The sequence below is a fragment of the Saccopteryx leptura genome, chromosome 2, assembly GCF_036850995.1.
Source record: "Saccopteryx leptura isolate mSacLep1 chromosome 2, mSacLep1_pri_phased_curated, whole genome shotgun sequence".
Taxonomy (NCBI): Eukaryota; Metazoa; Chordata; class Mammalia; order Chiroptera; family Emballonuridae; genus Saccopteryx; species Saccopteryx leptura.
This window is the reverse complement of record NC_089504.1, coordinates 196,032,905-196,058,140: the sequence shown is the minus strand read 5'-3', so window position 1 is coordinate 196,058,140 and position 25,236 is coordinate 196,032,905. Positions and strand designations below refer to the sequence as shown.

The 25,236-nt window shown below is 34.4% G+C and overlaps 1 protein-coding gene across 1 annotated transcript in view; it reads right to left on the bottom strand.

Annotated features, from left to right (window-relative positions):
• Positions 1-24,710, bottom strand: part of AADACL2 (arylacetamide deacetylase like 2) — a 42,987-nt gene extending 18,277 nt beyond the window's left edge. Inside the window, exons 1-4 of the mRNA XM_066365883.1 lie at positions 24,573-24,710; positions 14,062-14,284; positions 7,887-7,956; positions 3,118-3,289 (exon numbers count right to left, since the gene is read on the bottom strand). Of these exons, the coding sequence (XP_066221980.1) occupies positions 3,118-3,289; positions 7,887-7,956; positions 14,062-14,284; positions 24,573-24,710 (603 nt within the window). The remainder of the gene's footprint in view (positions 1-3,117; positions 3,290-7,886; positions 7,957-14,061; positions 14,285-24,572) is intronic.
• Positions 24,711-25,236: the final 526 nt, after the last annotated feature.

Here is a 25,236-nt window from a genome sequence, read left to right as displayed (position 1 = left end):
CCCATCAAAATTCCAATCACATTTTTTTAAAGAATTAGAGCAAAAAAAAAATCATCAGATTTATATAAAACTATAAAATCCCCCGAATAGCCAAAGCAATCCTAAAGAAAAAGAATGAAGCTGGGGGCATTACAATACCTGACTTCAAACTCTATTATAGGGCCACGACAATCAAAACAGCATGGTATTGGCAGAAAAATAGACACTCAGACCAATGGAACAGAATAGAAAGCCCAGAAATAAAACCACAATATATGGTCAAATAATCTTTGATAAAGGGGCCAACAACACACAATAGAGAAAAGAAAGCCTTTTCAAAAAATGGTGCTGGGAAAACTGGAAAGCCACATGCAAAAGAATGAAACTGGACTATAGTTTGTCCCCCTGTACTAAAATTAACTCAAAATGGATCAAAGATCTAAACATACGTCCTGAAACAATTAAGTATATAGAAGAAGACATAGGTACTAAACTCATGGACCTGGGTTTTAAAGAGCATTTTATGAATTTGACTCCAAAGGCAAGAGAAGTGAAGGCAAAAATTAATGAATGGGACTACATCAGACTAAGAAGTTTTTGCTCAGCAAGAGAAACTGATAACAAAATAAACAGAAAGCCAACTAAATGGGAAATGATATTTTCAAACAACAGCTCAGATAAGGGCCTAATATCCAAAATATACAAAGAACTCATAAAACTCAACAACAAACAAACAAACAATCCAATAAAAAAATGGGAAGAGGACATGAACAGACACTTCTCCCAGGAAGAAATACAAATGGCCAACAGATATATGAAAAGATGCTCATCTTCTTTAGTTATTAGAGAAATGCAAATCAAAACTGCAATGAGATACCACCTCACACATGTTAGATTAGCTATTATTAGCAAGACAGGTAGTAGCAAATGTTGGAGAGGCTGTGGAGAAAAAGGAACCCTCATCCACTGTTGGTGGGAATGTAAAGTAGTACAACCATTATAGAAGAAAGTATGGTGGTTCCTCAAAAAACTGCAAATAGAACTACCTTATGACCCAGCAATCCCTCTACTGGATATATACCCCCAAAACTCATAAACATTGATACGTAAAGACACATGCAGCCCCATGTTCATTGCAGCATTGTTCACAGTGGCCAGGACATGGAAACAACCAAAAAGCCCGTCAATAGATGACTGGATAAAGAAGATGTGGCACATATACACTATGGAATACTACTCAGCCATAAGAAATGATGCCATTGGATTATTTACAACAAAATTGTGGGATCTTGATAACATTATACAAAGTGAAATAAGTAAATCAGAAAAAACCAGGAACTGCATTATTTCATACGTAGGTGGGACATAAAAGTGAAACTAAGAGACATTGATAAGAGTGTGGTGGTTCCGGGGGGGAGGGGGGAAAGGGAGAGGGAAAAGGGGAAGGAGAGAGGCACAAAGAAAACTAGATAGATGGTGACAGAATACAATCTGACTTTGGGTGATGGGTATGCAACATAATTGAACGACAAGATAACCTGGACTTGTTATCTTTAAATATATGTATCTTGATTTATTGATGTCGCCTCATTTAAAAAATAAAATTATTAAAAAAAAAAAAAAGAAAGCTAGTCTTCAGAGAAAAAGTAGATATTATTTAGTCTAGAATAGGTCAAGAGAATACTTTTAGTTTATAACTTTCATGTTCCATGTCAAATCCCTTGGCATATGAATGCCATGTCAAGACCTGACTGTCTTGCCAGCTTTGCTTCCTAAAGATAGTCCTCTATCTTTTCAATAAACATCACTCCCTTGTGAAAAAAAAAAAAAATTTAGTGCCTGACCAGGCAGTGGTGCAGTGGATAGAGTGTCGGACTGTGATGCGGAGGACCCAGTTTCGAGACCCTGAGGTCGCCAGCTTAAGCACAAGCTTATCTGGCTTGAGAGGAAAAAAAAAAGGCTTACCAGCTTGGACCCAAGGTCACTGGCTTGAGCAAGGAATTACTCAGTCTGCTGAAGGCCCGCAGTCAAGTCACATATGAGAAAGCAATCAATGAACTAAGGTGTCGCAACCAAAAACTGATAATTGATTCTTCTCATCTCTCTCCATCCCTGTCTGTCCCTATCTATCCCTCTCTCTGACTCTCTCTCTGTCCCTGTAAAAACCAAATAAACAAAAAAACCCAAAATAAAAAAAATATTTAGCAAATTCAATATCCATTTATGCAAAAAGTATCAGTAAACCTGGAATAGAAGTTATTCTTCAGTCTTACAAAAGTTAACTATGAAAAGTTTTAACTTAACATCATATTTATTGGTGAAACGTTAATGATTTCCTCCTAAGATCTAGAACAAGATAATTATATTCAATAGTGCACTTGAAGCTTAGCCAGTACACTAATTAAAAAAATAATATAAAAACTGTAAAAAGAGAATAAAACTCTCTCTAGTTGCAGAAGATATGATTGTATAGAAAAGCCATAGGAAATGTAAAAATATCTACTTAAGTTTATAAGTAAATTTTTCAAGATTATAATTGTAAAGGCTAATTTAAAAAATCAAATGTTTTGCTCTATACTATCAATAAACATTTGGAAAATGTTATTTTAAATGAAGTTTTACAAAGTAACTCAGGAATAAATATGAGATAATATTTGTAATACTTCTACACTGAAAGAAAATATTGCTGAATAAACTGAAAAGGACATCAATAAAATATAAGATATACCATGTGTATTAATTAGTCTTATTATAAAGATGGCAATCCTTTCCAAGACTAATCCTTAATGCAATGTCAATGAAAATCTAATTAGCTTTCTTGGTTTTTAGACATTGACAGTTATTCTTTTATTTTGTTGGAAAAGTTATGGAACCTTGGAAACAAGTTAGAAAAAGAAACAAAGCTAAAGTCAGAATAGTATTGGCATAAAAACAGACGTACAGATCAATGGAACAGAAAAGAAAATTCAGAAGTAGTCATATTACTATGGTCAATTGATTTTAGATTTAACCATCGCTGTAATCCAATGAGAAAAGATGGACTTTTCAAGAAATGAATCTGAAAGAACTAGGTATCAGTAAGAGGGAGAAAATTCTTTTTGACCTCTATTTGTAAGTAGAATGATTAAAATAAGGTACCTGTTGAGTCAATGCTGCTGCTAATGTGCCCCCAGAACTGTCTCCTGAGATACAAATTCGGGTGGGATCCACTCCATAATCTGTAAGAATTTTATTCTGAAGAAAAAACTTGACTGCAGCCATGCCATCTTCAAACTGAGCTGGAAAGCGGTGTTGGGGAGCTAGTCTATAGCTTTAAAAAAAGAAAAAAAACTTATTTAAACTGTTTTAATAAGTACCATTATGTTTATATCCATCTATGTAGCATTCTAGTACCAAATAGATTTAATTTATGATTTGGGATTATTGTTTAATCTGCCAAAAATTAAACCTGAGTTTTCTACCAACACCTTATTAACTGAAAAAATAAAAACTGATTTAAAGATTTTCAACATCATAGCTAAGGTCCATGGATGGCATTGCTTGTGAGGAGTAAAAGAAGTGTTATGAACACCCTGATATTGTAGTTACAACTTTTAGTCCAATTCACTGGGGAACAATTTTTTTTTTCATTTTCTGTTGCATGAGAATTTAGAACTGTTTCTATGTATATTTGCATCGCTGATAATAAATCTGAAATTCGTTTTATGGTTCAATGCTCTAGTTTTTATGCAATTATAATTTCTTTTTGTTACAGTTAATGGCATGCATTGGTGTTTAAATTGGAGTTAAAGGGCAACAACTCTTGGATTGAACATAACCACAAGGCAATTAATGTTTTACAAACATCACTTTTACATAATTGTAGTTGTTTTTAAATGTAAAAAATTATTATCTTATAAAAACATTCTCTTATTTTGTTTTAAGATTGAATCATGGCTTCTTTGAGTAGGTGTAAATGTAAGAATAGTCCTGACATTTTCTGTTATATATGTGGCTGTTACACACTTCAACGTCAAAGGCGCAGTATTTTATCATTTGTGACATGTGCATATATTGCCTATTTTCAAGTTCCCTTTGGTGATCAATACAAGAATTGGGCTCCTCATATTGTGTGTCATAATTGTGAGGAAACACTTCGTGACTGGACAAAAAGAAAACACAAAGGAATGCCTTTTGGTATTCTCATGGTTTGGCGTGAACCTAAGGACCACAGCAGTGACTGTTATTTCTGTCTGATCCATACAAAGGGCATTGGCAAGGGAAAAATGGCATATGATCACATATCCTAATATTCCTTCAGCAATATGACCTATCCCACACTCTGAGACACTCCAGGTTCCAGTTTTCAATGGTTTTATTTCTTCTAAGGACAAAGAAAGTGAATATGGTGATCAAGTGTATTTTGATAAGATGCATGAGGAAATGGTTGTAGAATCTGAAGGGTCTTCTTCTGATGCCAAGCAGTCATTAACCCCTCAGCAGTTTAGCCAACCCAAATTGAATGACTTATTAAGAGATTTGGGCCTATCAAAGAATGCAGCTGAGTTATTTCCAGGCTTCCAGAAAATAATGTGTTTCACCAGTGAGCTAAAATATTCATTTCAGGAAGCATGAACAAATCTTTTTAGACTTTTTTCCTAAGATAAACACTTTGTTTACTGTCATGATATCAGTAGTCTTCTCAGCCAGCTAGATGTTACCACTTACAGTCCAACAGAATGGTGGCTATTTCTTGACAGCTTTAAATGGAGTCTGAAATGTGTTCTCCTACACAACAGCAATGTTTATGCAGCGGTTCCAACTGGTTATTCAACTCATCTGCGAGAAGATTATAATGACAAAAATTGTCCTTGACTTTCTGAAGTATGAGGAGCATAACTGGATCATTTGTGTAGATCTTAAAATGGTAAATTTCCCACTAGGACAATAGAGATTTTTCACAGTATCCTTGCTTTCTATGTTTGTGGGACAGCTGAGCTTGGAGCTTGGGAGAAACACTGGACACAGAAGGAGAAACCAAAACATGAAGCTCTGGAAGTAGAGATGCAAAACATTTTGAATGAACCTGTAGTTAATTGAGACAGGATCATTTTTTCCCCACTTCACATCAAACTTGGTTTAATGAAGCAGTTTGTTCAGGCTTTGAATAGAGAAAGTAAATGCTTTCAATGTATTATATCTGCTTTTCCTGCCTTGTCTTTTGAGGAGATAAAAGCAGGTGTATTTGATGGACCTCAAATTCGAACCCTCATATGTGACGAAGAATTTTCCAAGAAGATGGAGAAGGAGGAGAGAGCAGCATGGCAGTCTTTTGTGACAGTTACAAAGAACTTCCTTGGCAACAATAAAGCAGAAAACTATGAACTTCTGGTTCAAAGGATGCTGCTGGCTTTCCACGACATTGGATATAACATGGGCATTAAGATTCACTTCCTAAATAGTCAGCTTGATAAGTTTCCCAAAAATCTTGGAGCTGTTAGTGATGAGCAGACTACTGCTGGAGCATCAAACAAGATTGTCCTCAATAAGTACACAAACACAAGAGTTACAAATGCAAATTTTTGCCTGAATAGAATTTAAATAAGTTTTGCACAAATTTTGTGATTAAAATAAGTGTTTTGATATTCTATTTTGAAATTGTAGACCAATTCTGATGCAATCATATCTTTTAGTGTATTTACTACATTATATAAATTATTATATTTTCACAAAGATGATGCCCAAGAAGACATTCTACTTCTTTATGTTAAACTAAATGTTGAAAATTTTACAATAAGATGAAAACCTAAAATCTTCAATTGCAAAAAAACTGTAGCTTACAGAGAAAAACTAATGTCAGATTTGAGATCACCACACTCAAATTGGGTAAGAACAAGTGTTTTGTGGATGCAACAAAAATTTTGTTCTCCAGTGTTATATTTAAGATTGAAGATACTCTATAGCAGTGCTCCCCAACCTTTTTTGGGCCACGGACCGGTTTAATGTCAGAAATATTTTCAGGGACTTGCATTTAGGGTGGGACAAATAAATGTATCATGTGACCGAGACATGCGTCAAGAGTGAGTCTTAGATGGATGTAACAGAAGTAATCTGGTCATTTTTTAAAAATAAAACATCACTCAGACTTAAATATAAATAAAACGGAAATAATGTTAGTTATTTATTCTTTCTCTGCAGACCGTTACCAAATTGCCCACTGACTGGAACTGGTCCACGGCCCAGTTCCGGGGGTTGGGAACCACTGCTAGATAAAAATTTTGAAATATAAATAATATTTAAACATGCTAGAATTCTTGCTAGTTTCTGATAAATTCATTTGGAAGGCACACTGTCACAATTTTTTTAATAGATACAAATAGACTTTTTCCCAGAAATGTAGACCAGTAAAATCAAAACACCTTGATTAGTCTGTTCTCTAGCTAAACTTTTTCTTACTTTTTTTTTCAGAATATTAAAATATGTAGATATCTGCATTGAATATTAAATGTTCGTGAGATAATCCTTAAATATTTATTATAAACTGTGTTTAGAAAACCCTAAGTAAAGTGTAATTAAACATAAGTATATACACAAAAGATGTTGGTATCTATTTCTTTTAAAATACAGTAGATTTAGCCTGACCAGGCAGTGGTGCAGTGAATAGAGCATCGGACTGGGATGCGGGAGGACCCAGGTTTGAGACCCCGAGGTCACCAGTTTGAGCGTGGGCTCATCTGGCTTGAGCAAAGCTCACTAGCTTGGATCCAAGGTCACTGGCTCGAGCAAGGGGTTACTCGGTCTGCTGAAGGCCCGTGGTCAAGGCACATATGAGAAAGCAATCAATGAACAACTAAGATGTCACAATGAAAAACTGATGATTGATGCTTCTCATCTCTCTCTCCATTCCTGTTTGTCTGTCCCTATCTATCCCTCTCTCTGACTCTCTCTCTATGAAAAAAAAAATGCAGTAGGGCAAAACTTTTTAGGGTAAAGTATAACACAAGTCGTAAGAATTTGATAGACTATATAAACCTACTAAAAATATATTATTACATTAAAACAGATTTAAAATTACAAGATTTAGTTTACATTAAAAGCTATGGGAGTAAGAAGGAGAATGTCTTAATATTATAAATTAGAAGTATTTATGAAAACAGGAAGTTCTTCTAGATACTGTAAGAAACTATAACAACAACAATGGCAATCACGCTTTAGTGATGAAATTTCACTCTAGTTTTCTTTCTAAATTTCTATAGCTTCCTAGCTAAAAAAAAACAAACAAACAAACAAAAACATAACAGTATGTCACAATGTCTTAAGAGAACTAATAGATTAACAATCTCCATATTTTTGTTACTAGGGAAGAGACAGCAGGAAAAGAATTCCTCTTGATGATGTTGGCTTCAGAAATTCAGATTACACCAGTGTAAGAAAATATGAACTGATTTAATACATTATTGTATGTTCTAGTAAAATCCAGAATGTAAGATCACTTTTCGGGAGAATTTCTTAAAATTCTCAGCTGATCTCAACCTTTACTTTCTATATTACTACAAACAAGAGTTATTCTAAAATAAAACATACCAGCTGAAATACAACCTACGATCCCCAATGTGTAATTGTTTATTTCCTCCTGACTAGCCATGTTTCTTGGAGAGTAAGTAGGGCTTTATACAATCTGAATTTATAAATTTAGAAAACAATGTTTTCAAAAATACACATCCTAAGGTGTCGTTCAAAGATTCCCACATCAAAGAATAATAATGATAAACTCAACCCCTTTGATGACTGCTTTTATGTTGTAATAGTGACAAATAAAATATATTCATTTAAAAATATATTTGAGGCATAGCTGACTTGATTTGGAAATCAAAACTCTACATTGTGAAAGCAAAAATCACAGTGACGAAAGAAAGTCATTCTCTTACTCCACTCCCACAACAACAGCGTCGAGTTTGTTTGCCGTCCATCTATTGAGCATGTCAAAAGCCGTCTGCTCTGAAATAAAAAAAAAATAAATGTCAAAAGACTCCCTGTCATTAAAAAGCAGCAGAAAATTTATAGTTTAAAAACTTGGAAAGAAATGTGATTTGGCTATTACCATAAAGCTTTTTCCACATCCCATTTTTATGCAGGGAGACTTGTATCAGCAGGACACAGTGTACAGGAATGTCTTTTCAGTCACTTTCCATGGAGTAGGAGAACGACATGGCTAATTGGTGTTTGAGGGAGTTGAAACTAGGGTCAGCTCATTCTAATTTTCTCTTGTCATTTGCTGTTGGCAATGATCCTTCCAAGAACCTTTGCAGTCTGGTGCTTCTACTCTGCTCTGTTCCTCCAGGTTGCAAGTTTCATAGGGGGGAGGTCCAGTGGTCAGCAGGGCCAGCAACTACAGAAGGGTTCATCTTTCTGACCCAACAACACCTAAACACACATTCTACAAGCTTCACTGTAAATAATGGTTTTGTTTTGATTTTTATTCACTTGAATTCTGTGTATAATCTTTCAATTGGCTTAGAACTAAGAAAAACAAGAAAGTAACAGACTATCTAAAACTACAATACTTAATGATGTGGTTTCTTAAAACCTTCAAGTTATTTTCTCTGAATACACCACATTATGAAATGGTCCAATAAACTCGTCCTTTAAGACAGAGCCTAAGGAAAAGCTACTAGATTTTGAGAGAGCCTCAGGCAAGTCAGTGTGTGGACTTAGATGTACAGATCCACTTTGGCATGCTTGGCACCTAAGCTATTGCCTCTCCCTCCAACACACACACACTCACATACACACACACATATGCACACACACACACACACTACATCTGTCTCCACGTACTTGTAAATTCAATTTACCTGGTCACAAAATTATGGCAAATCTGTGACATCTGCTATTATATTTATCACAAGATTCTAGAAATTCAGAGAATTCTAGAGTTGTGATCCGATTTCTAAGGTGTCTGTTGCACATTAGCAAAACTTTAAATTAAATACTGGGTGTATAACACCTTGAAATCAGAAAAGTAAATTATCTAGTCTTTTAGGTAGAAAAAAATGATGTTTTAATTAAAGATGGAATTAATATTTGTGAGAAAATACAATGTACAGATGGAAGATCAAAATGTACAAGATATAAAAACCCTCTCATTCTCACATTTAAAGTGCCTCAATGATGTATTTCAAACATATATTTTTTTATTATCTTCTAATACTTTTTTATCTTACAACAAAAGTTAAGATTTTGTTTCCAATTTTGTATCTCACACTGTCCTAATTCACACACAATTTGTTGGCTTATATTTTCTTTCTTTTCTATGTCCATTTATTAAATTTATAGCACTTGTGGAACCCAGATAGAAGCAAGAACACCATTAGGAAAAGCAACAAACACAGAACTATGTAAAAAAGTCTATCAAGGGACTTTTAAAAATATTTCTTTGTTTTTAAAGCAACTTTAGCAAGTTTTAACAACAAAAGAGAAAAAACTAAGAATAAAAAGAAAAAGAAAATTTGCAAATATAGAGAATAGTTGTGTCTGTTCTGATTTGTCAAACAATAAAATGTATCTAAGTAATATATAGTCCTTTATGCATTCTGGGAGTTTCAAAAACAAATAATAGGTACATAAAAAACAAAGACAGAAAAAAAAGACACAACTGAAATTCAGCTGAGCAGAATATTAGAATGTTATGTCCAGAACATTCTCATATTTTTAGAAATTTTCAGTCACAATCATTGCCCTTGTCAATGAAGGGGAACTCAATATAATAAATCAGGAATACTTTTATTTTTTAAATTGTTATTTTCAAATTTCAAACTTCAAAGTGATATCCTTCCCTCTGTGGACATTTTAATTGTGCTTATGGACTCCCCAGTAATTTGAATATGAACACTTGGAAATTTCGGAGACCTTATAAAAAACTTTAGTGGAATTAATTCTTCTGTTTGGAGGCAAATGAGGCCAACTTGATATTTAATTTATCATAAAAGGAAGCAGAAATTCTAACTATCTTAATGCCTGATATAAATTGAATTACAGATGAAATCTAATTTACTAAAAACATTAAGGAGATGAAAAAAACATAAGAGAAAAGTATTGAGAAAAAATTTGAATAATTATCTCTCCAGAGATAAATAACAAAAGGTTGTTCATCATTCATTTTTTTTCCTCTAAGAGACTTTTGTTGAACATTTACTGTTTGGAAAGTGCTTTGCTAGATACTAACAGGTGATATCAATTACAGGGAGATGCTAAAACAAATATGTAACATAATTATGAAACAAAACAAGAAATGTTGATATCAAGCCTCTACCAGCTACAGTGGACACACAAGAATAATGATAAAATCTTTTAAAACAAGGAAAGATTATACACACACATGTACATACACACTCATATGTGTACATACATGCACATGTGCACAACACATGAAATAATACTTTACCTAAATATAAAAGGATGAGTAAGAGTTTTCTAGAGGTAAGATCTGGAAGACATTCTAGGAAAGCATAGTCGTAGAGAGATATGAGAATGTATGAAGCATTTGGGGGACTAAAAGCAGTTCAGCTTGGTTGATATAAAATTATGGAGGGAAGCGTTTTGTTGGCAAGGACAAAACAGTTAAAGAACATAAGAACCTGGAAATCTGAATGCTATGCTAAGGGATTTAGATTTATTCCATTATATGATAAGAGTCCATGAAGAATTTAGACAAAAAAAACGCCCAATATAACCATATTTGCATGTTAGAGAGATCCAGAGCACTAAATATATAACAGTAAATAAAGTTGAGTAAGAAAAAGGCAGAGACAACAAAAAGAAACATCTGTAAAAGACCTTGAAGTACTAACTTGTGTCCATAGGATCAAAATATTTGAAAGAGAAATGAATGGGATGTTGTAATTTAATGTGAGCACTAATGAACAGTAAAGGATTGACAATAATTGTTGTTTCCTGGGACTATTGAAGAGGATGAGATGTTGATTTAGATAAATGGTGCTTTTGTAATTTGTTTTCTAAGACTGTTTGGACATAAAACAATGAATTGTGCTTTGTCATACTGAGCTTGAGATGTCTGGTCTGTCCATTTGTAAATGTCTAATTGGTAGTTGTAAATAAATATCCAGAAGTTTGGAATAGTGTCAGAGAAGAATATTCAAACTGGTGTCAGTAGCCTGTGGGTATTTGAATAAAATAAGAGATTGGAAAGAGGGTGCATAGAGTTGAAATCAGAAAGTGGGGATTAAATTCTGGGTGACAAGAATATATACAAAGAGCAGATATGAAGAACCTGTGATTTTGTTTCTTGTGTTTAGAAATGAGAGATAAAAAAGAGAGAGATTGAGAAAACAATGAATAACAGAAAATTTAGGAGATATTTTGTTTTAGAAAACAAAGGGAGGATCAGTGAATATCAAAAAGGAGAAAAGAACGGTCTTCATCAAGTGCAGTTGATTATAGAGCTTGAGGAACTAATTAAAGGGGCAAAAGCAAGGAAATAGGGAAGGACAAGAGTCTATAGTATATGGAAATTAATTTGGAAGAGAGAAAATGGTAAGAAATGGTAAGTTATTAGAGAAAGGAATTCACAGTCAAGTAGGAACATTTCTTTTTTCAAAGTAACAATGACCATAAAATGTTTAGAAGAAGTCATTTAAAAATTAAAAACAAAAACTTTAAGACAGAGGATTGAGGAATATATTATATATTGATGTTGTCAAATAATAGGGTAGGAACCCTATGATATAAAGCAAACCTAGAATGACTAATTTTGTTAAAAGTGGCTTAGCCTCTTTTTCTGAGAGTATTAGAAAGAAGTGAACTACAAGATGGGTCTAGTTGATAACAAATTTATAGAAAGGGATTGAACTAGCAATAAAAGGTTCAAAAATTGAGGAAATACAATACCTTATATTCTTTATTTCATCTGAAATAGCAATAAGCTTGACCTTGCTGACTGGGAGGTTCTAAGAGGTTTAGAATGACACAGAACAGTCATAGACAAGAAAGAGAGATAGAACTGACTGGCTACAAGGGACAGAATGCCTGATCCACACTAGTATATAACATGTGGCACTGGTCACCAGAAACAGTCCAGCCCAGTGTGGTGCCCAGATCTATAGCATCAGCAGTAATGGAAAACCAATTTGAAATGCAGGGTCTCAGGCCCCACCATTGACTTACAAAATCCAAAATTCTACAGGTGGGGCCAAACAATCTCTAGCTGATTCTTAGGCACTAAAATTGGAGTACCACTGTCAATGTTTTATATCTTCCTAGCAGTAGAAAAGGATCATTCTTCCCTTCCTCGTCACAGTGCTTTAGAATTCACTTTACCAGGTTCTTTCAAAACCTTTAAGAAGACAATCTTTCTAAAATTTCCTAGAGGATAATACAGAACAGCTCCTTCACTAGATGCTGTAAAAATCACCGGTGGACCACATCCCCACGGAATCTGTACCTTTACTACATCTGATTACCGGCTCCTGGGTTTACTTTTTTTTAACTTATTATATGTCTGTAGTCACTCTCTCAGCATATATTTATAAGGATGATCATAAAAATCCATAGGTGCCTGTAAGAAGAGTTTGAAGATATTCATATAATAGAACATCTTTTTCTAAGGTGAAAAAGCTGGATTTTCATCTCCTTTTGGAAATTATCTAGTTTTATATTGTGTATGTTTTGTACTTTGTGGACTGTAAAAAGAATAAAATTAGCATGTGGCCCCTTTATTTTTACTGTATTGCAACCATCTTCCCTGCCCTTATGAACGTTGAGTATTTGATTAAGAATAAGGCTTGCAACAGCAACATTATTATGATGGTTTTCACAATTCTACCAACCAAAGCAAGCATGGGACACAAACATAAAACTTATCTACAACTAAGAATTTTAGTTCAAGTTGAATGTTGCTGCCTAAACTGATAAGGCAAGAGCCCATACTCAATTTTACCCAGTCTATAAAAAAACATAGTCCTTCTTCAACTAAGAAGCTATGTGTTCTTCAAATGCTCCTTGAGGTTCTTCAACTAAATAAAGTCTTGAACGTCTATTTGAATCACCTAAATTATTTCTTTTGACAAGTCACTGCATAATTTATAACTGATTATGCTCCACCCAATATGTTAGTTATAAAAAAGCTAGGGAGGAGAAAACTAGAAAGCCAAAATTGCAGCCTAACCATTTTAGTGGTTAGCCTATTAATCAAAGCCTTTGTGCTTCAGTGATGTTCCGTGCTTATTTTCTCTTTGACTAATCCTCATTACTAATATTTAGCTGTCACTTTCTATATTGCATATATTTTTATAAGATTCTCAAACTGCTTAGAACCAAGCGAGATCTAGAGAAAGACAAAAGGTAAAAAAAAAATCATTTATTACCTGTTTATTTATCCTCAATTCTATTCATTTATTTAATTTTATTATTTTAATTAAATAGAACACTGCTCCCCACCATATACAAGTACCATCCTATGATAGTTTCCCAGAGTTTTCAAAAAGGTAAATTAGTTTATGTATTTGTTTTGAATCTTTAATATTTTCCTCTTAGAATCATTACCAGACATAGTAAGAAACCCAGACTTCAGGGACAAGTTTACTATTATATAGTTCTATTTTGTGTTTTCCTTTTATAATCAAGACTAATAGCCATCTTAGGCTTTTCTATTGTTAACATTATTGTTATCAGTAACCACAAAAAATTCTTTTAGCAACCAACAACTTATACTTTTGATTTACTGTTTAAAATGTCTGTACCACTTCAATGTTTCTGTTCCTGAATATATTCTGATTCCAAAGAAAAAAGTTTGCTAACTGACTTGTTCATAAGTCCTACATTCATTTGATATAAGTTCACTCCATAAAGAAAGCTGAGAAAAAAACGTTTGCCAAAAACCTAAAACAAAACAAAAATAGAAAGAATAACCTCCATGATATATTCTGCCAGACACGCCTATTAGATACCTAATATTTATAGCTTTATTTATACTAATAGACACATATATATATATGTATTATGCATAAGTATGTATATTTATATAAAATAGTTCTTGTATCAAAAACATATAGCCAATCAGAATTTTAACTTATATGATGAACTTACTGAAACTTCCAAAGCAATAAGCACCGCCATGAAAATAGATCACAGCTCGTCTTGGGGTTTCCAACTTTCTTTTTGGCAAGTACAAATGTACAGGAATGTCAGTGAACACTGTGTCAGTCACCGTGACATATTCATCTGAAACTGGTTGAGTGTAATCCAGCCTGATTACAATAGAAATGAACTCTTCATATTTCATAATACCAATATTTTCAAGACATATACCCTGAAAGAGCAAAAGAGAAGTAAGCATTTTCATCTTTAAATAACATCAAATACACATAAAGGGGAAATAAAGAAAACATAAATGAAATAAGCAGAAATAGAATGTGTATAAAAATATTTCTCAATAACACTGTATAACTCTTATTGCAGAACTTGAATGTTTTGGAAATCACAAGTACTGTTTTTTATATTAATAACTTTCTTATTTAAAAGCTACAATTTACTGACAGTTTGTTTTATGCCTATCATAATTATTGCTTAATTATAAATTCTTATCTAAAAAATTTCCAGATCTTATAACATATTTTCTTTCTTTATTTCTTTTTTCTTTTTGATATATTATTATTTTTTCCTTTTTTATTACTTTAAAATTTTTAATCCAAATATTATTTTAAATAATTTTTTATTAATGTTAATGGGATGACATTAATAATTCAGGGTACATATATTCAAAGAAAACATGTGTAGGTTATTTTGTCATTAAATTATGTTGCATACCCCTCGCCCAGAGTCAGATTGTCCTCTGTCACCCTCTATCTAGTTTTTTCTGTGCCCCTCCCCGTCCCCCTAACTCTCTCCCTCCCTCCCTCCTGCGTCCTCCCTCCCCCCACCCCTGGTAACCACCACACTTTTGTCCATGTCTCTTAGTCTCGTTTTTATGTTCCACCAATGTATGGAATCATGTAGTTCTTGTTTTTTTCTGATTTATTTATTTCACTCTGTATAATGTTATCAAGATCCCACCATTTTGCTGTAAATGATCTGATGTCATCATTTCTTATGGCTGAGTAGTATTCCATAGTGTATATGTGCCACATCTTCTTTATCCAGTCATCTATTGACGGGCTTTTTGGTTGTTTCCATGTCTTGGCCACTGTGAACAGTGCTGCAATGAACATGGGGCTACATGTGTCTTTACGTATCAATGTTTCTGAGGTTTTGGGGTATATACCCAGTAGAGGAATTGCTGGGTCATAAGGTAGTTCTATTTGCAGTTTTTTGAGGAACCACCATACTTTCCTCCATTATGGTTGTACTACTTTACAGTCCCACCAACAGTGGATGTAAGTTCCCTTTTCTCCGCAGCCTCTCCAACATTTGCTATTACCCGTCTTGTTGATAATAGCTAATCTAACAGGGGTGAGGTGGTATCTCATTGTAGTTTTGATTTGCATTTCTCTAATAACTAATGAAGCTGAGCATCTTTTCATATATCTGTTGGCCATTTCTATTTCTTCCTGGGAGAAGTGTCTATTCATGTCCTCTTCCCATTTTTTAATTGAATTGTTTGTTTGTTGTTGTGTTTTATGAGTTCTTTGTATATTTTGGATATTAGGCCCTTATCTGAGCTGTTGTTTGAAAATAACACTTCCCATTTAGTTGGCTGTCTGTTTATTTTGATATCAGTTTTTCTTGCTGAGCAAAACCTTTTTATTCTGATGTAGTCCCATTCATTTATCTTTGCCTTCACTTCTCTTGCCATTGGAGTCAAGTTCATAAAATGTTCTTTAAAACCCAGGTCCATGAGTTTAGTACCTATGTCTTCTTCTATGTACTTTATTGTTTCAGGTCTTATATTTAGGTCTTTGATCCATTTTGAATTAATTTTAGTACATGGGACAAGCTGTAGTCGAGTTTCATTCTTTTGCATGTGGCTTTCCAGTTTTCCCAACACCATTTGTTGAAGAGGCTTTCTTTTCTCCATTGTGTGTTGTTGGCCCCTTTATCAAAGATTATTTTACCATATATATGTGGTTTTGTTTCTGGGCTTTCTATTCTGTTCCATTGGTCTGAGTGTCTATTTTTCTGCCAATACCATGCTGTTTTGATTGTCGTGGCCCTATAATAGAGTTTGAAGTCAGGTATTGTAATGCCCCCAGCTTCATTCTTTTTCTTTAGGATTGCTTTGGCTATTCGAGGTTTTTTATAGTTCCATGTAAATCTGATGATTTTTTGCTCTATTTCTTTAAAAAATGTCATAGGAATTTTGATGGGAATTCCATTAAATTTGTATATTGCTTTGGGTAATATGGCCATTTTAATTATATTTATTCTTCCTATCCAAGATCAAGAAATATTTTTCCATCTCATTGTGTCTTTTTCTATTTCTCTTAACAATGCCTTGTAGTTTTCGTTATACAGGTCCTTTACATTCTTTGTTATGTTTATTCTTAGGTATTTTATTTTTCTTGTTGCAATCGTGAAGGGGATTATTTTTTTGAGTTTGTTTTCTAATATTTCATTGTTGGCATATAGAAAGGCTATGGACTTTTGTATGTTAATTTTGTATCCTGCGACCTTACTGTATTGGTTTATTGTTTTTAGTAATCTTTTTGTGGAGTCCTCTGGGTTTTCGATGTATAGGATCATATCATCAGCAAAAAGTGATACCTTTACTTCTGCTTTTCCGATATGTATAACTTTTATTTCTTTGTCTTGTCTGATTGCTCTGGCCAGAAATTCTAGCACCACATTAAATAAGAGTGGAAAGAGTGGACAACCCTGTCTTGTTCCTGATTTAAGGGGGAAAGTCCTCAGTTTTACGCCATTTAATATGATGTTGGCTGATGGTTTATCATATCTGGCCTTTATCATGTTGAGATGTTTTCCTTCTATACCCATTTTGTTGAGAGTCTTAAACATAAAATTGTGTTGTATTTTATCAAAAGCCTCTTCTGCATCTATTGATAAGATCATGTGGTTTTTGTTCTTTGTTTTGTTGATATGGTATATTACATTAACCGTTTTATGTATGTTGAACCATTCTTGAGATTCTGGGATGAATCCCACTTGATCATGATGTATTGTTTTTTTACTATGTTGTTGTATTCGATTTGCTAGTATTTTGTTTAGTATTTTAGCATCTGTATTCATTAGAGATATTGGTATGTAATTTTCTTTCTTTGTGCCATCCTTGCCAGGTTTTGGTATGAGGGTTATGTTGGCCTCATAAAATGTGTTTGGAAGTATTGCTTCTTCTTCAATTTTTTGGAAGACTTTGAGGAGAATAGGAACCAAGTCTTCTTTGAATGTTTGATAGAATTCACTAGTATAACCGTCTGGGCCTGGACTTTTATTTTTGGGGAGGTTTTTAATAGTTTTTTCTATTTCCTCTCTGCTGATTGGCCTGTTTAGGCTTTCTGCTTCATGACTCAGTTTAGGAAGGTTGTATTGTTCTAGGAATTTATCCATTTCTTCTAGATTGTTGTATTTGGTGGCATATAGTTTTTCATAGTATTCTACAATAATTCTTTGTATATCTATGATGTCTGTGGTGATTTCTCTTCTTTCATTTTGGATTTTGTTTATTTGAGTCCTGTGTCTTTTTCCCTTGGTGAGTCTTGCCAAGGGTTTGTCAATTTTGTTGATCTTTTCAAAGAACCAGCTCCTTGTTTTATTGATTTTTTCTATACTTTTTCTGTTCTCTATTTCGTTTATTTCTGCTCTGATTTTTATTATCTCCTTTCTTCGGCTGGTTTTGGGTTGTCTTTGTTCTTCTTTTTCTAGTTCCTTAAGGTGTGAAGTTAAGTGGTTTACTTGGGCTCTCTCTTGTTTGTTCATATAGGCCTGAAGTGATATGAACTTTCCTCTTATTACAGCTTTTGCTGCATCCCAGAGATTCTGATATGTCGTATTGTCATTTTCATTAGTCTGTATATATCTTTTGATCTCTGCACTTATTTCTTCTATGACCCATTCATTTTTTTAGATGTATGTTGTTTAGTTTCCACATTTTTGGGGGTTTCTCCCCCTCTTTTTTGCAGTTGAATTCTAGTTTCAAGGCTTTATGATCAGAGAATATGCTTGGTACAATATCAATTTTTCTAAATTTGCTGATATTGTCTTTGTGGCCCAATATATGGTCAATTCTTGAGAATGTTCCATGTACATTAGAGAAAAATGTATACTCTGTCGCTTTTGGATGAAGTGTCCTGTAGATGTCTATCATATCCAGGTGTTCTAGTATTTTGTTTAAGGCCAATATATCTTTATGGCTTCTCTGTTTGGATGACCGATCTAGAGCTGTCAGTGGTGTATTGAGGTCTCCAAATATGATTGTATTTTAGTCAGTTTTTGTTTTAAGGTCAATAAGTAGCTGTCTTATATATTTTGGTGCTCCTTGGTTTGGTGCATATATATTAAGGATTGTTATGTCTTCTTGATTCAGTGTCCCCTTTATCATTATGAAATGACCGTTTTTGTCTCTGAGTACTTTTTCTGTCTTGTAGTCAGCATTACTAGATATGAGTATTGTTTTACACCTGCTTTTTTTTGGGTGTTGTTTGCTTGGAGTATTGTTTTCCAGCCTTTCACTCTGAATTTGTTTTTATCCTTGTTGCTTAGATGTGTTTCTTGTAGGCAGCATACAGTTGGATTTTCTTTTTTAATCCATTCTGCTACTCTGTGTCTTTTTATTGGTAAGTTTAATCCATTTACATTTAGTGTAATTATTGACACTGGTGGGTTCCCTATTGCCATTTTATAAATTGCTTTCTGTTAGTTTTCTATCTAGTTTGATTCTTCTCTTTTGTTTTTCTATCATTTGTTTTTGTTTGTTTGTATTCCATACTTCTTTCCTCTGTTGCTACCTTTTTTAAGTCAAGTGTTTTTGTGGTGGTTTTTTCAAGGGTGGTTACCATTAAGTAATGAAAAGGGTACCTACCATATTCATTGTAGTACCCTATCTTATGAGTATTTCTTCACTTCATCATCCTTTGCTACTATTAATCTCCATCTTCTCCCCCCTTTTTTTCTTTTGTTGTCACAGTATAAATTTGGTTTTATTCTGTTCTTGGTGGAGCTGTTACTTGTGGTTTTGTTTTGTTTTGTTCCTTGAATCTGGTTGGAAAACCCCCTTTAATATTTCCTGGAGTGGGGGCTTTATGATGATAAATTCTCTCATCTTTTCTGTATTTGTGAATGTTTTTATATCTCCTTCGTACTTGAAGGATAGCTTTGATGGATATAGTATTCTTGGCTGAAAGTTCCTCTCTTTCAGGGCTTTAAATATTGGGGTCCACTCTCTTCTAGCTTGTAGAGTTTCTCCTGAGAAATCTGATGATAATCTAATAGGCCTTCCTTTATATGTTGTACTCTTATTTTCCCTGGCTGCCTTGAGAATTTTTTCTTTGTCATTGGTTTGTGTCATCTTCATTATGATTTGCCTTGGAGTGGGTTTGTTGGGGTTAAGAAAAGTCAGTGTTCTGTTTGCTTCTTGAATTTGAGGCTTTAGTTCTTTCCACAGGCTTGGGAAGTTCTCATCTATTATTTGTTTGAGTATATTTTCCATTCCATTTTCTTTCTATTCTCCCTCTGATATAACTATTATTCTTATGTTATTCTTTTTGATGGAGTCAGACAATTTCTGTAGGGCTTTCTCATTTTTTATTATTTTTGAGTCTCTTTCTTCTTCTCTCTGTTGTGCCTCAAATTACTTGTCTTCTATTTCACTAATCCTATCTTCTGTCTGGGCTGTTCTATTAGCTAAGCTTGTTACCTTGTTTTTCAGCTCGGGAATTGAGTTTTTCATTTCTGTTTGATTTGTTTTTATAGTTTCAATTTCCTTTGTAATATATTCTTTGTGATCGTTGAGTTGTTTTCTGAGCTCCCTAAATTGCCTTTCTGTGTTTTCTTGTATATCTCTGAGTATTTTTAGGATTTCTATTTTAAATTCTCTGTCATTTAGCTCCAAGGTTTCCAATATGTTAAATGTTTTCTCTGTAGGTTTTTCCACATCTATTTGTGTTACCTTTCTATCTTTTGTATCCATAATATTCGATTTTGTTTTTCTTATTGGCATCTGAGGGTGGTCTTATTGATAGCTCTAATTAGAATTAATAAAGAATAAAAAGTAAAAAAATAAAAATAAAAAAAAGGAAAAAAGAAAAACACCCCACAAAAAAAACAGTAATAATTTATTATTTCCCCCTTTTTTCTTTCTTCTCTTCCCCTCCCTCACCCCTCCTTAGGGAAATATCGTGATGATCTGTGAATTATATTATGCTAAATGCAACAAAAACTGCCTATAACGGAGGACCTGATTTGGGGTGAAGAGTTCAAGGGGCAAAAAAGGGAGTAGGGACCTACTAAATGCAAAAAAAAGGAAAAAATCTTAGACAAGTATAAAATGATTTGCTTGTAAGTGATGGTCAACTAAGAGATATAATGAGAAGGATAATATGAAAACAGAAAAAAGGAGAAAAAAATAATAATTAAAGAAGAAAAAAAATAATAAGTAAAAATCTGTTGTATTAAATGGAACACAGACTAAATACAATGGAGACCTTGGGTTGGGAGGAATGCTAATGAGTTAAAAAGCAAATTAAAAAGTACCTAAAATGCTACAAAAATAAACAAAAGAAAACCAAAAACAAAAGCAAAAAAAAAAATCCAATAAACTTGAGTCCCAAATTAAATAATTTGTTCTTGATTGAGGATTGAGTGGGAGGAAAAGTAAGAGGAGAAAAGAAAAAATGAATAGAATGGAAAAAATAAGAAAAAGAGAAAAACAAGGGAAGAAAAAAAGGGAAAGAAAAAAAAAACAAAAGGGGAGAGAGTGAGAGTTAAGGGTTTTGAAGTGTAACCCTAAAGGAGAGTAAGGATGAAGAAAAGAAATAAAATGTAACACTCATGGGTAGTGCAGATCAAGAAAAGGGAAGCATAAGATGGGCAGAGAATAAAAGGACCAAGGTGGAGGAAATAGAAGTAATAATAATAAAGGCAATAAGATAGAAGAAACAAACAACAACAAAAAAATAGTGGAACAAGTTACAAAGTCTGTGGATTTTTCTTGATTTTGAGAGGTTAACTTCTTCCTTTTTCTTTTCTCTCCCTCTTCCTTGTCGGTGACTCTGTACCCCAGGCTCTGCCCCTGTGTCTCGCTTAGGTAGGGACTTGCAGTTGATGGGATTCTATGGCAATGTCATATAATTGGCTTTAGTCTCATTGGTAGTCAAGGCTTGTTGGCGTTTGCAGGGTCCAACAATGAGAGAGTTTGCTTTCCTGGAGTCTCTCTCCTAGTCTCACCTTCCTGAATTAGCAGCCTGGTGATCCAGCTATGAGGCTGCAACTGCTTCTGCCTGGGAGTAAGAGGCTTAAAGAGCTGGGAAATCCCTACTCTATCCCCACTCAGCGCAAGGCTCTGGGTAAGGCTCTGGCAGTCAGAACCTCCAACGTAATCAGGCGGGGCTGGGAGTCAATTGTTGTCAAGGTGACTGTTCAGTGCCTAGAATTCAGTTGGACCACTCAACCCAGGCTTTCCACACTTTGTAGCCTGTTTTGGCTGGGAAGAAGAGGCACTAGTCGCTGCTTGCTGTATAGATCTTAACATCTGCCAAGTCCCTCTTGTTAGCGTATATCCCTGAATATGAAGGCTCTGTCAATCAGAAGTTGCTCCCACCCCTTTAGTGAGAGGAACTAAAAAATATTAAGCCTCTTGTCTTGGATCGCTGAACTGAGAGATCTTATCAATTAGAGCCCCGTGGGTGCGCAGATTTTGTGGGTTAAGCTAATTTCAGTGATTGGATGCGCAGCTGTGCTCCAGAAAGTATTTCAAGCTGCCCACGCACCCCTCCCTCAATGCTTGATTTTTAGCTTGAGAGGCTGGGTGAGGTGCCCCTCCCACAGAGAGAATCTCCGAAGTAGGGAAGATAGCTTTGGCGCCCTTCCCGCTTGCCTTGCCGCTGGCGGCTGGGGTGCACTGGGCACGTGGGAGAATGGGGCACTCTGGGTGTGCGGGCGAGTGGGGTGCTCTGGGCGTGTGGACGAGTGGGACGTTCAGGGCACACGAGCGAATGGGGTGTTCTGGGCACGCCGGTGGCTGGGGACTCTCACTTGCAGTGCGCAGGCCGCTGGGGATGCTCGCGGTGCAAGGGAGCTTGCTCTGCGACCAGACCGCAGCACGGGGTGTGTGCACGCGGTTTCTCATGGCACGCCAGCAGCTGCTCGCAGCGCTCAGGCTGCTCCTCCCTGAGTGTGGGCGGGCAGTTGCACGCGTGGGTTGACTCACCACAGGCGTACACCCTCCTCAGCTTGAATGAACGTCCGTGCGGTAGTTAGCTTCTTCCACACCCTCAGCTCCGACCCATCTCTCAGATTCAAGTGATAACATTCCTTTTGCTTTCAGTATGTGTGGAACTCCAGAATGCTCTGAGGATAAATTTTTCTGTTTCTAGTTGATAAATTTGTTGAGATTTTGGGGAGATCTGTTGGACGCGCTGCTCACGGCGCCATTTTTGTGACGTCACTTAATCCAAATATTTAAATGTTTTATTGTTATTTAAGTGTTCTTCAATAAGATGTAACTTTGACTGTTTTAATGCTAATTGAATGCACTCACAGAATGTCTCTTAAAGCAAGTTTTTTGGTAAATGAATAAATTAGGTTAATTTTTCATTTGGTGAATTGTCTTTCAAAAATTAGATTTTTGGTAAATTGCCTTGTTTTAAATTTCTTATATATTTCCTGGTTTTCAATAGATACTTAGGTATTTTTGGAACAATAACAATAGCTACCATGTAAGAGATTATTCAATTCACTTCTAGTGTAAAGACCTCAAATTCTCAGAGTAATGTAGCAAAGTATCTATAATTAGTAACTTCTTTTAAAGGTAAAAAATTTACATGAAGAATTAAGAAAATTTTTCAGAGTTAGGAATATTTTCTTCTATCAAACGCTGTTTTCCAATTCAACATATAATTACATAGTAATGTGCTTACTTTCCAAGGCTTACCTTGGAAAGGTTCATTACCATGAACCTTAATATTTACTTCCTTTCATATATTAAAAAATTAATTTTTCTTACTGGCATCAGAACTTTTAGTTGCAAAATTTAGTACTGACAATAATAAAATTGGTTTCCCTACAACAGCTAAAGACTGTTAGTTTTACTAGAATAATCTTTAAAGTGATTAGTTTTTTGATTTTCTTAACATTTTGAAAAATAAAGGGCAACCCATCTATGGTATCAAATATATAATGTGCATTCTTTCATTACATATGGGTAAGGATAATGTGTAGCTAAGAAAGTAAAAGTAAAATTTTAGCATTGTTTATTCTGCTTATGTTGTAATTTTGATGATATCAGTATTAGTCACTGAGTTTTAAATACATATGAAATAGTCAAGTAAGACAATATCAGTTTCTCAGTGGAGCTGGCATTTGCTAACCTACATATTCTTTTATTTTATGTCAAGTAAAGGAGTGAGAGCATTGGAAAAAGTTATGGTGATAATGAGCCTCTGAAACTAGTTTGAAAGAAAAATATCAGTACTTAGCAGACACAGGTAAGAATTGGCTGTGGTTTCAGAAACTGTTATTCACTATACAAAGCTCCATGAGACAGCTTCTCCCTCAGCTACCATGGATTTCTCTCTCTTCTCTAATCATCTGCTGCTGTTGTTGACTCCACTTTTCAGCCTTCTGTTGTTACTATTATCAAAGGACCTTTCGGGGAGCCACCTGGTTTTGCAGAGAGAAAGTATGGGTTTTGAAATGAGGTAGTCCTGAGTTTCAAATTTTGAAATTGTCGAATACTAGTTGCATGATCTCTTCTGAGCCTCTATAAACTGGTAAAAATAATTGAAAGATAGTTGGGATGGCCAGAGGTATACATTACAGAAAGCCCAATTTTAAAAAAATTACAGAAAGCCTATACATTTTAAAAATCTCAAAAATGTTAGTTTATAACCATATCCCCTCCTTACCAAGGAGCTACTTTTGTTTGAACTCATGATCTACCCTGCGTATTCCAAGTCAGACAGTTTCTGAAACCCAGCAATTTAAAATTGAAGATGGGTGAGGATATTATATTGAGTGGGATACTTGAATCCATGTTAACACAATGAATTAAAATTTAAAAAATATATAAAACTGAAAATGGATAATAGAAGCTGCTGAAATAGTAAGAGCCCTGTATTAACATCAAACAGGTATAAACATCAGTAAAGCTTATCTCTTTGCTATGAGATACTAGGTTGTCTCTGAAAACTCAAATATAAGTCAAGTTATCAAATAAAATTCAAAGTATTTCTTTCAACAATACCATTCATTTCATGAACATCACAATATATGGATTCTTTACATTTAGACACACATTTTTTTGGAAGCAAGAATTCTATCCCTTTTTTGCACAGAAGCAGAAAGTTTTATTTACTTAATTTCATGTAGTTGATTCATTCTAACAAATAAACAATGGTTATTTAAAAACAGTAATTAATAAAAAAATTCATAAGTACTAAATTTAGTTAATAAGCCATCCCAATAGCCAAGAGAAAAACGGATAATCTTACCATAAATGTACAAGTTTTAATAGCTGCTTCCAAGGCCATTACTTTCCAGTGTTCTTCAATGTTTCCTGGTATGGGTATGTAAATCTGAGAGGCAAGGAGTGCACAAAACAGCCCCAAACAGAGTGCTTTGGACCCCATCGTATCTGTCTTTCCACCTTCTTTTAAAGGGCCTAGATTAAAACATTTCCATTAATACTGAATAATAAGTATCAGAACAAGTGTAGACAGGGAACTCTTTCAGGTAATATGATCATCTTAACAAGAATATCCAGTTAAATATTACACCATCTGTAGGAACTTGTATTTAGACTGACTCTGAGACAAATGTTATTTGTCAATTCATGCTGACATCATTAACAAATACTTAAACTCCCACAGTATTTCCTCATCCTGTAAAACCATCATCAGCTCAAAGCAAGTCTATTAGCTTAAATAAGAACTTTAAACAAGTCAAGAAGTACCATTTTGTGCTTGGTTGGTCACAATAGTTTAATAAGAGGTTTAAAAAAATTAGCTGATACTTAGTAAAAATCCAGGCTAATGAAATTCGCATGGATTACTAACCATGTTAGTAAACCCTGCTTGTTGTGGTGATCAAGCATTGGGCCAAAAGATTAGAGGCTATGTGGTCTTATCCAACTTCATTCATGAAGCTGAAACTTTT